Source organism: Sceloporus undulatus, chromosome 6 (genome assembly GCF_019175285.1).
Source record: "Sceloporus undulatus isolate JIND9_A2432 ecotype Alabama chromosome 6, SceUnd_v1.1, whole genome shotgun sequence".
In the NCBI taxonomy this organism is placed as follows: domain Eukaryota; kingdom Metazoa; phylum Chordata; class Lepidosauria; order Squamata; family Phrynosomatidae; genus Sceloporus; species Sceloporus undulatus.
In genome coordinates this window covers 114,487,258-114,500,768 of record NC_056527.1, presented here as the reverse complement: position 1 = coordinate 114,500,768, position 13,511 = coordinate 114,487,258, and the positions used below count along the sequence as shown (strand labels likewise).

The following is a 13,511-nucleotide window of genomic DNA, read 5'->3' as shown; positions in this document are numbered from 1 at the left end:
CCACAGTGCCTGCCGCACAAAAGACAGAAACGACAAGCATCCCTTCTCAGTGGAGACTGCAATCGACTTTTATGTCTGGACTCCTGGGAAGCTGCTTTAGGACAGAGAACAAACTGGCAGCTGGAGTTATACTGCTAGTCATGTCAAATATGCTTTTGCTGCATGCAAGTGAGCTCATAATAAATATTGCTTAGTTTACTCATCTTAGCGTCTATCGTTTATTGGCAAAGAAAGGCCCATTGTTGCAGAATGGGAGTACTGTAACTTCTGCTTGACTTTGCCTGTAGCGGAAACATTGCTGCCTGGTGCAAGGAGCACATTGAACTGACTCTGTCCCCAGCACTGAGGGGGTTTCTCTCCCCTCTCATGCCTAAAAGAGATGCTGCCTTGTCAGCAGTTGTCACCCTCAACTGCCTTTTACCGCTGGGACTCCGAGTCCCCCAGCAGCGTACCTCCAACATTTGGGAGGCTTAGGTGAGGGAAGGAGAGTGGGATGAGGTGAGGAAGGAGATGAGTGTGACGATCTGATCTGACCGGGTGACAGAGGGCAGTTCAATTGCACTGAAGTGTGAGGATTTTACACACTCTGGTGGCCTTCCAGATTCTCTTCTGCTTGACCTTTTATCTCTGCTTGACCTCACAAAGTATTTTTCCCACGGCAGGGGTTGCATTAGATCAGTGGCATCAAATTCACTTGAGAGCCCTCTCGACTGCAGACATCTCAGGAGACTCAGCGTTGAAGGGAAAGTGCAGGTGGTCCGTGGACTTTGAAGAAATCACTTTAGCCCTCTAGACAGAAATAGTTGACCAGAGAATCATCAAAGAAGCACCTCTTAGCCATTAAACGGAGAATGAAATACATAAATACATGCTGTTCACAGTAAAAAGAGCAGAACAGGGGAAAGGACAATTTTATAGGAAACAGGAACATCTTACAGACAGCATTTAGGACTTCTGCATGAATAAGAAGCAAAAACTACTACAGGCAAAGAATCAGATGTACTTGCTCCATAGCAAAATAGATAAGTGTGAAGGGCTTAAACAGCATAAAATAGGGTGGCTTCCTTATTAAATTGGTAAATGGCATATTGGGTGTAGCTGGGGAGGGTCGCTTTTCCTGTAGTTTGAATCCATTGTTTTCAAAATAAGGGCTTTGCCTCCCCCCAAAAAAATTGTTTCCGCCTCATAATGATAATTTCCTTCAATACCCAAATTCCTAGCATTGAAGAGAGCAAGACACTGGAACCTGTCAACACCTTTTAGGACTCTTATATTTGCTGTCTATTTATTATCTTGGTATATTTGTTTACCCGTTTTTTTGTTTTTTCCCCCAGTGCCAAAAATTCACCTGAAGTTTTAAATTACTGCAACTGTTGGGAGCTCATCACACAGGAGGGAAGCCCCCAAATCCACTGATAAATGGGACTGAAATCCAGGAAGATCCCACAAAAGCGGGATTGTTTCAGATGACATGGGCAAATTGAACATTAATCCGACATTAATTCATGAGCAGACAGTGGGCAAAATCGGCTGCTTTTACTTTTGGATTTTCCTCCTGCAAGTAAAAAGTGGCCAATTTTGCCCACCTTCTGCACAGGTTAAGGTTGGGGTTAATGCTCAATTAGCCCAACATGTCTGAAACAATCCCCTTTTGTGGGATATTTCTGGGATCTAAACCCTGTTTTATCTAGGGTTGCCATAAATCGAGGACCTCCGAACCGGGACAAATGTAGGACAACATTTTCAAAGTAGGACACTTTTTTTAAAAAAGCAGATCCAAGCCTCTCCTCCCAGTTTCACTTTCCTCCCCCCCCCAACCCTTCGGGGAGAGGAAATCCCCAGAAAGGGAAGCCTGGGCAGCGGAGGACAAGCCTAGACCGAGGACGCAGGCTCCTGAGGGACTTGTGTGCTCGGCCCCAGGCCTGTCCTCCGAGGCCACTCTCCTCTTCCCAGACCTCCCCTTTCCCCCAAAGAAGGCAGGAAAGGAGAGGAGAGACCTGGGCACTAGCCTGGTCCTGCTCTTCCCGGACCTCCCCTTTCCTGCAAGGGCTCTTTTTTTGGAGCCCTTTGAGGGAAGGGGAGCAGGGAAGGAGAGACTTGGCACTGTGGAGGACACTCCCAGGCCTCTCCCAAAAGCTTCATTTTCCTCAGGACAAAGGGAGAAGCCTGACCCAAGCAGGAAAGGTAAGTAGGGAACTAGGGAGGGAAGGAGGGAAGGGGAGGCAAGGCAAGGGGGACTTTGTCCCCAATCCGATGTCCATGCTTCTTCACTGAGACTCTACTGTACACAGAAAGTGCACTTTGGGGGGGGGCAACCTTTGAAAATGGGCACCCACCTCCTCCTCCTCCTGTTTCCCTCCCCCTCCTCCTTCTCCTCGCCATGCACTAAGAAAGGGCGCTTTTCCCTCCCCCTGGCTGGCCCAGAGTCTCACTCCTCCTCCTCCTCCAAGGGTCTACCTCCTCCTTGAGGCTGGCCAATGGCAGAGTGGGGCTGGAAACAGCTCCGCTCCAGCTGCTGTGCCATTGGCCAGCCAGCCTCAAGGGGACGAGTGTTCCCTTTAGGCGCGATGGCTGCCGGCCGGGCCCATGCCCAGGATTTAGAGTGAACCGGACCGTGATTGTGCCAAACTGCAAAAACCGTTACAAGCACGGGCACAGCAGGGTTATGGCATCCCTACGTTTATCCACAGAATTTGGGCACTTTGCCTCCAGTGTGATAAGGTCCTTGGAGTAGGCAGCTGGGAATCAGGCTGTTAGTTCAGGGGCAGGATTTCACTGTTTTGTTGCCCGAAATAATAATTCAAGCCTACACCATTGACCCACTGAGGTTGGCAAACACCAGAGGCTTCAAGATGGCAGAGGAGCAGCTTTCTCTATGTACCTGCCATCACTCTTCTTTGACTGTTGTCCAGTGAAAGGAATGAGGAGAGTTCGGATGGGCCCTCAAGAGTATCAGTATGTTAGCATTTAGCATAAGCATTGTATACACTGACAAAACATAGAGTACAGACTTAGAAAAGTTACTCCACAACTTCCAGAGGGATAGCTGAGCCACTGGAAGATAGCAACAGAATTCAAAAGCATCTTAATCAACTAGAAAATTGGCTGAAACTAATAGTATTAAATTCAACAAATGCACAATTCTTCATTTTGTCTAAAAACAAAATAAATAAACACATGCAAGGTTAAAGACTGGGGGATACTTGCTTTAGCAGCAGTAAATCTGAAAAGGGCATTGAGGTTGTTGTTGATCCTAGACTGAACATAACTCAGGAGTGTGACGCTGCAGCAAAGAAAGGAAATAATATTTTAGCCCTCATTAATAGAATCATAGTTCCCAAGTCAAGGGAAGTAATAGTTCCATGATATTCTGAGCTAGCCAGGCCGTATCTGGAATACTTCGTTAAGTTCTAAGTGCCTCATTTTAAGAAGGATTTTCTGTAAACAAGTCATAGAAGAACAAGAACATGTTTAGCCTGGAGAAGAGATGGTTATGATAGCCCTGTTTAAGTATTTGAAGGGATGTCGTATTGAGGATGGAGCAAGCTTGTTTTCTGCTGCTCTGGATAATAAGACATGGAATAATGGATGCAAGCTATAGTAAAAGAGATTGCACTTCAACATTAGGAAAAATGTCTTAACAGTGAGAGCTGTTGGACAGTGGAACACACTCCCTCTGAGGGTGGCAGAGTCTCCTTCTTTGGAGGTTTTTAAACAGAGACAGGAATTGTCAAGGGGCTTTGATTGTGAGTTCCTGCATGGCAGAATGGGGTTGGGCTATATGGCCCTTGAGGTCTCTTAAGGATGAGAAAAGGTACAGAGAACAAACCATTTAAGGAAAGGATGAGAAAGCTGGGCATGTTCAGCTTGGTGAAAAAACTGAGAGGTGACATGATTACATTCTTTACATATCTAAAGGACTGTCAGAGAGAGGAGGGTGCAGGTTTGGTCTCTGCTGCCCCAGACTAGGGTAGTAAGGCCAGGTCTAAGTCTTAAGTTATAGGAAAGTACATTTTGATGTAACGTTGGAGAGAACATCTTGACTGTATGAGCAGTTGGGCAAAGGAACCAATTCTCCAGGGAGGTGGTGGGGTCTTTTTCTCTGGACAGATCCAAAAAGAGTCTGGACAAGCTTGGCGTTGGAGATGCTTTAGATGGACTTCCTGCAGGGAGCAGAAGGGTTGGACTTGATCTAAGGCACCCCTTCCAACTTTCATAATTACTTGTATATGAATCTGTAGCTGCATCCGCATTGCAGAAATAATCCAATTTGACACCACTTGAACTGCCACAGCTCAATGCTATGGAATTCTGGGAACTGTAGTTTGTTGTGGCACCAGAGCTCTTTGTCACAGAAGGCGAAGTGTCTCACATAGCACTGAACCATGGCAGTTAAAGTGGTGTCAAACTGGATTATTTCTGCAGTGCAGATGCAGCCTATGTGTTGCCTGTGTGAGGAAAATACACATTCCTCCATTTGTTTGGCTTTTCTTTAACTTCAGAGGCTGATGCAGGAAGAGAACCACTCCTCCCCTTCCCTTTCCAATTGGAGATTCCCTTCAGGAAATGAAGAACTGTCTCAAAGGACCTAACTGCCCTTTTTTGTCTGGCTATTAGGCTTTCCCAGTATGGAGTTGCCCGAACACAAGATGGCGGCCCAAAGCGGCGCTTGCCCTCACTAAAAATGGCGGCGCTAGAGTCCCGCGCATGCCTGGAATACAAAACGAAGCCAAACCAAGATGGCGCCTGCCGTGTCCTAGGCCGACGCCTTGCCCTTACCCAACATGGCGGCCGAAGCCTATATAGGAGCCGGGCCATGAAGCTTCCCTGAGTCACGGTGAGCCACCCTTAACCAAGATGGCGCTGGCCAGTCTCCTGGAGCCTCACCAGCCTGTGAACCGGGCCGGATTCTTCGGCTTGGGCGCCGGTACCGAGTTCCGGGGCCCCGGGCTCGGCGCTTACGGCGAAGGGGGAAATGTGGGCGAGGTGCCGCTGGCCTTGGCCGCCCCTTGCGCCTCCCTGAGCCAAGAGAGCGCCGCCGGGCAGAAGGCGGAGATCGAGCTGCTGCATGGCACCACCACTTTGGCCTTCAAGGTGGGTGCCAGGGAGCCCTTGCGGCCCTTCCAGCTCTGGGGCTCTAGGGGTTTATGGCCAAATGAGTCTATGAAATGCTGTCGCTCCACTGCATGGAACCCTATGCATTTGTCTTTAGGGCTGCATCCACACTGCAGGAATAATAACCCGGTTTGGCACCGCTTTAAGTACACTGGCTCAAGGCTGTGGAATTCTGGGAGTTGGAGCTTGTTGTGGGGCCCAGAGCCTAGCTCTCTCTGCCAAAGAGGGCTGGTGCATCACAAAACTACAGAGGCCAGGATTCATTATTATTATTATTATTATTATTATTATTATTATTATTATTATTATATCTTTATTAATTTTGATAAATAAATGACATAGAAGATACAGTCTTTTAAAAAAAAGCTACAACTAATAAACAATAAGCAACACACACTCTGAGATGGAGCCCTGGCAGTTACAAGTAAGTGTGGAAATAATCTGGTTTGACACCGCTTTAACTGCCACGGCTCCATGCTATGGACTTCTGAGGTTTGTATTTTTGTTGTGGTCAAAGCAAGTGTGGTGCCACAAGAAACTACTGTTCCCAGAATTCCATAGCATAGAGTCATAGCAGTTAAAATAGTGTACCATAACAAATTACACCTCCTAGAAGTCCATAGGATGGAGCCATGGCAGTTAAAGTGGTGTGCCACAACAAACTACAGTTCCCAGAAGTCTATAGGATGGAGCCATGGCAGTCAAGTTCTGTCACACAAGATTATTTCTGCAGTGTGGATGCAGCCATAGATGCACCCTGTCAGAGAGATGTGGGAAGCAGGGTGTGGAATAGATAGGGACAGTAGGTACTTAGAGGCTGGGTGGGCAATGCGGGTCTTGGGAACAAAGCTGGGATATCTTCGATTTTGTAATGCTCAATTTGGTGTGCAACTTTGGTTGTGTACCTTCAGTTCCTTTCCGATTTATGGCGACCCTAAAGCAAACCTTTCACAGGGTTTTATTGGTAAGTTTCTTCAGAGGGGGTTTGCCATTGCCATCCTCTGAGGCTGAGAGTGTGTGACTTGCCCAAGGTCACCAAATGGGTTTACACAGCTGAACTGGGATCCGAACTCTGGTCTCCTGAGTCATAGTCTAACACTCAAACCACTGTAGCAGGAGCATATATGGAAGGTGTGGTTGGCAAAAAAGGGTGGTTTAGGTGAGGTATTGCAGCTTTACCAGAGGAAGGTGAGGAGAATGCACTTTATTGAAAGAAAGGAAAAAGATAGCCCTCATGGATATAGGAGAATTGAGGAGGTGGGCAGCTTAAAATATAGGACTCAAGGTGGCACTCAGCACAAATTGCACAAAATACAACTGAACCAAAAATTACAATAAAATGAGCTTTTAAGAAAATTAAGGAGCAATCCAGACCTCCCCAAAGGGACGGACTGGAGGCGCCCAGTTTCTTTCCAGAGGGTCGCCACAGAAGAGAAACTGTGTGGTGTCCCTCCAGACCAAAAAAACCCCAGTGTGCCATTGGCGCACTGTGATGCGTACAAGGCATGGTGCCCAGTAGTGTGGGTGCAGCACTGTGCTTACGTCACGCACGTGCACCACGTATGGACGGCGTCACATAAAGATGGTGCCATCCATACGTATTAGGGTTCCAGAACATGCAGTTGCTGAGAGCTCTGGAACCCTAATTTTGGCGCCGGCATGGTGCTTTCGGCCCATCTGTTTTGGACCTAAGTAAGCTTTCCTATTAAAACAGCAATAATTGAAAACAAATGAAAAACACTTAAATCATAACTGTGAGAGTAAGCATAGAAAGCCTCCCATTTAAAGTACCTTCTGCAACAACCACTTATAGTCAGAAGATACAAATTCTAGAAAGCAAACTTGGATTTTGCCATTTTATATAAGGGACACCATTTCACTATGCCACTGTGTATAATGGCACTTGAGCATCCATAGATTTTGGTATCCACAGGGGCTCCTGGAACCAAACCCCATTGGATACCAAGGGCCCATTGTATTTTGTATTGTATTACAATTTTTACTGTACACCGCTATGATCATCGCGGAATAGCGGTCTATAAATAAAACGTATTATTATTATTATTATTATTATTACTACTAGTAAAAAGCCTGTGTAAACAAGGGTTTTTACTTGCAGGTGAACGGAATGCACAGAGGTGATTTGCCTAACTTTTTGTGGGCATGGGTTCCACACCCTGCGAGTCACCACAGGAAATGCCCTTTCTAGTGTCCTCAACAAATGTCCCTGTGATGGAAATGGGACTGAGAATCTTAAAACTACCTCTGAGAATCTTAAAACTTGGGTAGGCTCAAATGGGGCCTAAATACTCTAGAGACACCAAATCCCATGTCAGCTTGGAAGCTAAGCAGGGTCACCTCTAGTTAGTACTGAGATGGGAGACTGCCAGCCAATACCAAGTGCTGTTGGCTGTATTTCAGAGGAAGGGACCGTCAAAAATCACGTGTGAGTATTCCTTGCTTAAGTAAATCTAATAAAATTCATGGGGTTACTATAAGTCCGCAGATGACTTGAAGGCATACACAGAGAGAGAGGCCAGGACTCAAGCCATATAATGCTTTAGATAGTAGCCTGCACTTTAAATTGTACTGCGAAACTGAGTGAAGCTGTTGCAACAAGTGAGTTATATGTTCTATTAAGACATGTTTTGGATTACATGCAACTCAGACTGTGGGTATCTTTTGTGAGTGATGTGTGATCTCAGTCTCTCTTTACTTCCTTTCTTCTCCAGTTTCAGCATGGCGTGATTGTAGCAGTGGATTCTCGGGCAACAGCAGGTGTCTACATTGCTTCACAAACAGTAAAGAAGGTCATTGAAATCAACCCTTACCTGCTGGGGACCATGGCTGGTGGTGCAGCTGACTGCAGCTTCTGGGAGCGGCTGCTGGCAAGGCAGTGCCGCATCTATGAACTCCGCAACAAGGAGCGGATCTCAGTAGCGGCCGCCTCCAAGCTCTTGGCCAACATGGTGTACCAGTATAAGGGAATGGGTCTCTCAATGGGTACCATGATCTGTGGCTGGGACAAGCGAGGGCCAGGTGAGGACACCACATTTTCTAAGGGCTTTTTGGAAGGCATAACTTGCTATTTATTGTGACATCTCACAAAATCCTAGCTGCATTGACGCTTCACACATTTTTATTATTTATTTATTTATTTCAAACCTTAATATTCAGGGTGGTTGAAAAAGAATGGGGCACAAGTAAAGTTGTTCTTATTTGGTTTTGCACCATTCTTTTTGAATCATCCGATAATAATGTATCATGCTATGCCTGCCTTTTCCCAAGGTGTTCTAAGCAGCTTTCAAAAAAAGTTAATAATCAATTAAAATATTAAGCAGAGACTGATTAAAACAATATATTAGGATTGTACAGCCACACCTTTCTGTCCGTGGTGGAATCTGTTCTGGACCCACCCCCCTGGAGATATGAAAAAATACAAGACCTCAAGTCCCATTGTCCCTAATGGTGGTGCACACAACCACTAGTGTGGGCGCATGCACATGCCACAATTTGGGATGGGGGTTGCTGTCCACAGATGCTGAAATCTGCAAGTGCCAAGCCTGTGGATGACGAGGTCCCACTTCCTTAAAAGAAAAATATTTTATTAGCTTCCAGAAGCTTGTTAATTTATTTTTATTTCTTAACTTATTATAATTCCAAAACTAGGACTCAATGCAGCTATAAAATGTATATATAAATTATTTTTTACCATTAGGGCCTGCAAGCAATGTAGAATATTAGAATATAAAAAAACATGTCAGGGGAAACTATTTAAAATTAGATTAAAGCATTTTAAATACTACAGTTCTGACAGACTGCAGCTGCTCAGTAGAAACTCATTAAAAATGAGGCTGGTCTGCATTCCCTTTTGAGAGTTCCTCAATTGAAGTTCTGCTGCAGAAAGAGCCTTTTCTTGCCTTCGCACTCATTATTGAGGAGCTGTGGCAGATATTCTTTGGCAGGGACTTCCATAGCATAGGCAGATGATTGCACAATTTCCTTTCCATGCCTACACCTGCTCAGCGTTCCTCTGACACTGCTGAAATCCTTGGCTACATTTGTGTGGGCGCTTGCTGTTTAGCTGGAGAGAAACCATTCTGTGAAGGTTGTAGTTGCATGTATTGTCTTCTGTATTCTGTTCCTCAGAATTCCTTGCCTGAGGGCTCAGTATCACTGATTTTCCTCTGGTTATTTGAGACTACCTTCCCAGAAATGTGTGTTTTTGTTTTTGGTTTTTTTTTAGCTATTCAGCCTCTGCCCCATTTCACATACTCTTTAAGGTTTGTGGTATTGGTGCTTAGAACGGGATTCTGTTTTATGAAATCCCGTTTTCACCCCATCCACACTTCACAGGAAGTAATGATGTGGCTTGTTCAAGTCTGGCTGGTTGTGGTCTGATAACTCACAAGACCTTGCTAAAAGGTGGGATTATTCAGCAGCCACAAACTACTACCTGGACCCATGGTTCATTATTAGTGGACACAATATAGCATGTTTAATTTGTGTCTTGTGATATCTGAACTTGGAACAGTGGTTTGGCTCTTATTTGTTTCCCCAGAAGCCCACTCTAAAGAAAGAGCTGGTAAAAAAGACGAAAGAAACAGACAAGAAAAGCCTTTGTTTGTTTGTTTGCTCTGCACTTGATAGCTTAAGCAACAAACCATAGTTAAAGCAAACCACAGTGTATCGTGGTGTAACTCCCTTAGGGTGTCTTTTCTGATTATTGTAGCAACAAGTTGGTTTTTCCCCCAATACTGCTCCATTTCACAAGCCTACTTGATATGTTATAATTTATCTTCTGTTAAATTTATAATAATAATTAATAATAATTTGTTTTATTTATATACCGCTATTCCAAAGATCATAGCGGTGAACAGCAAGTAAGCTAATTAGCAAGTAAGCTAATTTGCCCCCAACAGTCTGGGTACTCATTTTAGCAACCTCCTCGGAAGGATGCAAGCCTGAGTCGAGCTTGGGCCCTTTTGCTGGTCTTGAACTCGAAACCTTGTGGTTTCAAGCGAATGGCTGCAGTACAGGCATTTAACCACTGCGCCACCAGGGCTCCTGGTGGCTTTCTTCCATGTTAGACCTTAAGGTAGTGTCCTTAGGATTCCCAAGTGATTTTTGGGACTCAATCTAAATATTCTTACTTTTGCAAGGTTGTTCTATTATGCAGTTCAGCTTGGTTGTGCACTCAGTGTGCAAAGGATGCTTCTAGAGGCAGAGGGCATGCCTTCTTCTTAAGGACTTGGAATTGACAGCTTGGTATTGCCATTGCTACTTTGACACAACTGCATACTGTACTGAGTTGATTCACCTAGTTTGTTTAGGCCACCTGTGATCAGCAAGGGGCTACCCTAAATCTTCACATAGATTGTTGGTAGTCTATATTAATCACAGAACCCTTCTTCTAGAACAGGTGGGCAGCTGTGGTTTTCCAGAAGTTTTTGGACCTCAACACCCATAATCCTTTACCATTGTCTGGGTTAGCTATGTCTGATGGAAACTGTAGGCTAAAGACATTTAGAGGGTCACAGTTGTCCACCAGTACTGTAGAAACATCCTGAGCATTCTTTTGTGTCGGTATAGCACCATAATGTGGCAAAGCACTGATATAGTGGCCAGTACTGTATATCCAATTTTACTGATTCTGTTTTTCTTATTTGTTTAGCAGACCATTGGGTCTGTTGGACTAGAGAATTTGCATGGACTGTAAAAAAAAGTACTAATTGCAGTTTCTTTGATACTTACCAATCATGTTTATTTGTTGTTGTTCCAAAATGTTTATTTGCTAAAATTCTGTGTTTTACTATTTATTGGTCTTGGGATACAACGGTCGGTTGCTGTCATAAAATGCACAATTCTGGGATTGAATTTCACTGAAGCCAGGGAATGTGTTTGGAAATGGAATAGAAGCCTTATGTATCCTTCTGTCTTCCTTTTCCCTTTTTGACATTGCCATGAGGCTCCTTTTCCATTTTCTATGATCCATGCTTTCATTATCCAAGCTGTGTTCTCAGTGTGCTCCTCTCCCCATTCAAGATTTCATACATCAGATATACTATTAGCCTTCCCTAATTTCAATATAAATCAGGGCCGACCGTTTCAGGATCCCCTATACCTTTTCTAACGTTTCCAAAGGGTTTCTTCTGAGTTCTTAAAAGCACATCGTTTTCTGCTTGTATAGGATTATGTGATTTGGACCTGTGTATTGTGGCAATTTTTGCAGAAAACAAACCCCCAAATATTCTGATTTTTAAGGTTTCTGAGCTTGTTCCACAACTATACAAGGGCAGAAGGCCAAAAAACCAAATGATTTTGGAGGGTCAGTCCTCTTGGGCCTGTCAACGGTTATAGAAGATAGATTAGATATGGGAACATTGGGAACAAAGACACCTGGTCCTGTGTCCAAATTTATCCTAGAATTCAGTAAAAAATGTCTCCGTAGATCCATCAAAACCAAATTCTGCAGTCTCAGTTGCCACATTTCCTTGTGTTGTTGCACAGTTGCTTTAGATACGGATGCACTATTACAGGGAACTGTAGTGCTGAGAAAGTAATGCTTGCAGAGAATTTAAAAACTCAAAGGACTCCATAAGTCCTCTAGACAGCCTTTTGAAAAACATGGTCCTGCGTGATGGTATAGATGTTCTGACCATTTCTCTTCCCATCTGGGGAAGAGTGAAGAGCAAGCATCTCTGGAGAGAAGGTGATTGTAAGGAGGTACCTCCATTAACTCATCCTCATCTGTCCTACCTTTCAGGCCTATACTATGTTGACAGTGAAGGGAACCGTATCTCAGGCACAGTTTTCTCAGTTGGCTCTGGCTCTGTCTACGCCTATGGGGTGATGGACCGTGGCTACTCCCATGATCTCTCCGTTGAAGAAGCTTATGATCTGGCCCGCCGTGCAATCTACCAAGCTACCTACCGTGATGCCTACTCTGGCGGCACAGTCAACCTCTACCATGTACGCCAGGATGGCTGGATCCGTGTCTCCAGCGACGATGTGTCCAAACTCCACGAAATGTATCGTGACAAAGCCACAGAGCCAGTGGCTTGAGATTCTGGATTCTGGGGGAAGGGGTAGCATTGAACTTGGGTCTGTAGGCATGGTTTTCTATAGCAGATTCATAAAAATATAGAGAAATGGGATTGTAGAGCCATAAGGCCTAAGAGGAATGCTTGGCCAAAATGTTTGGCTGTACATTGGCCATGGGGAGTGGGAGATACTGTCTTATGCTTGTGACCCATGTAATAAAATTGTTTTGCTTCTGAATTAAACCTCTTCTGTCCAAACAGTTTTTGTGTCCTCACTTGAAGAGAAAGGGTGAACAAGATAAGTCTTGGCTACTCCGATCCTATCAGAGGTGTATTGTTGGTTTTGGAGTCTTGCCAATACAAGGATGCCCTGGAGGGGCAAGCAGACTGCGTGGGTTTGCGTGATTCGGCCTAGGCGCTCAGGAGATAAATGTCTCTTGAAAGTTTGGTTTCTAGGCAAAAAACTAAATAAAAAAAATTAAAAAGCAGAAGGTCGGTTGTTCCCACAGGCACCAAAGCATATGTGTCTGCAATGCCAAGGGAGGGAGTCAAATGACTTAAATAGTTTCCTCCTTTTCCTGATGGTTGCCACTGTTTGTCATTTTGTAGCACCCTGTTCTCTATCGTTTTCAGCGTACTTTTGGTAGCACCAACCTCCACTTCTTACAGGGATCGATCCCATCTGTGCTTCTCTTTGATTTTTACAATAGTATGTGTTGACATTAACCCTTCCCAGCCCTTTCATCTGGCATACACCCCCTGCTCACTTTTACGCACTGTTGCATTCTCTGGTTGCCACCCAATTGACGCGAAGGCTGTGTGTGCAGCGTATGGAAACTAATGTGAACAGAAAAGGTTATTGCCAGCTGCAGGGCAGCAGAGAGAGAAGGAACAAGGGAGGCCAAGATGGAGGTGTGGTTGAGGAGAAGAATGTGCTTCTGGTAGAGAGAGCTGAGGAAATGCCCTTTGTTTTTGTGTTTTTTTGTTCAAGAGCTGTTCTCTGTGCTCACTGAAGAGGTGGAAAGGAATGAAAAAGGGCCCAAGAATGGTGGTGGGGGAAATGGATTTAGTACATCTGGGAAAGAACAGTAAACAGAAAGGGAAAGGGGGAAGAGAGTAAAAAGGGGGGCTGTGTGTGCATCAAACGCAGTACATGAACCAAGGTGATGGATGCAGCATGAGAAAAACTGGGCTGGGTTGAAGACAATATGGATAAACGCGTAACACGAGGAACAAAACATGAGTATGCAAGCAAACGGTGACAAGGACCCAAAGACTGTGGCTGGAGCAGCAAGAGGAGGCATTTCTTTAAAAAGCAGTCCCCTTGTATATGTCCAAAATGGGCAGTGCCCA

General features: G+C 44.8%; 1 protein-coding gene across 1 annotated transcript; it reads left to right on the top strand.

Moving 5' to 3' along the window:
- Positions 1 to 4,774: 4,774 nt before the first annotated feature.
- PSMB5 (proteasome 20S subunit beta 5) lies at positions 4,775 to 12,416 on the top strand. Its single transcript, XM_042477013.1, has 3 exons — positions 4,775 to 5,094; positions 7,848 to 8,154; positions 11,882 to 12,416. The coding sequence occupies exons 1-3, from the start codon at positions 4,858 to 4,860 to the stop codon at positions 12,178 to 12,180; spliced, it is 843 nt and encodes a 280-aa protein (XP_042332947.1). The 5' UTR covers positions 4,775 to 4,857; the 3' UTR covers positions 12,181 to 12,416.
- The last annotated feature ends 1,095 nt before the right edge of the window (positions 12,417 to 13,511 follow it).

Bases quoted from the DNA above. Each gene is read 5' to 3' on its own strand.
- PSMB5 (XM_042477013.1), top strand. From the start codon at position 4,858: ATGGCGCTGGCCAGTCTCCTGGAGCCTCACCAGCCTGTGAACCGGGCC. The intron at 5,095-7,847 runs GTGGGTGCCAGG...TTTCTTCTCCAG, and splicing joins CCACCACTTTGGCCTTCAAG to TTTCAGCATGGCGTGATTGT. The intron at 8,155-11,881 runs GTGAGGACACCA...CCTACCTTTCAG, and splicing joins CTGGGACAAGCGAGGGCCAG to GCCTATACTATGTTGACAGT.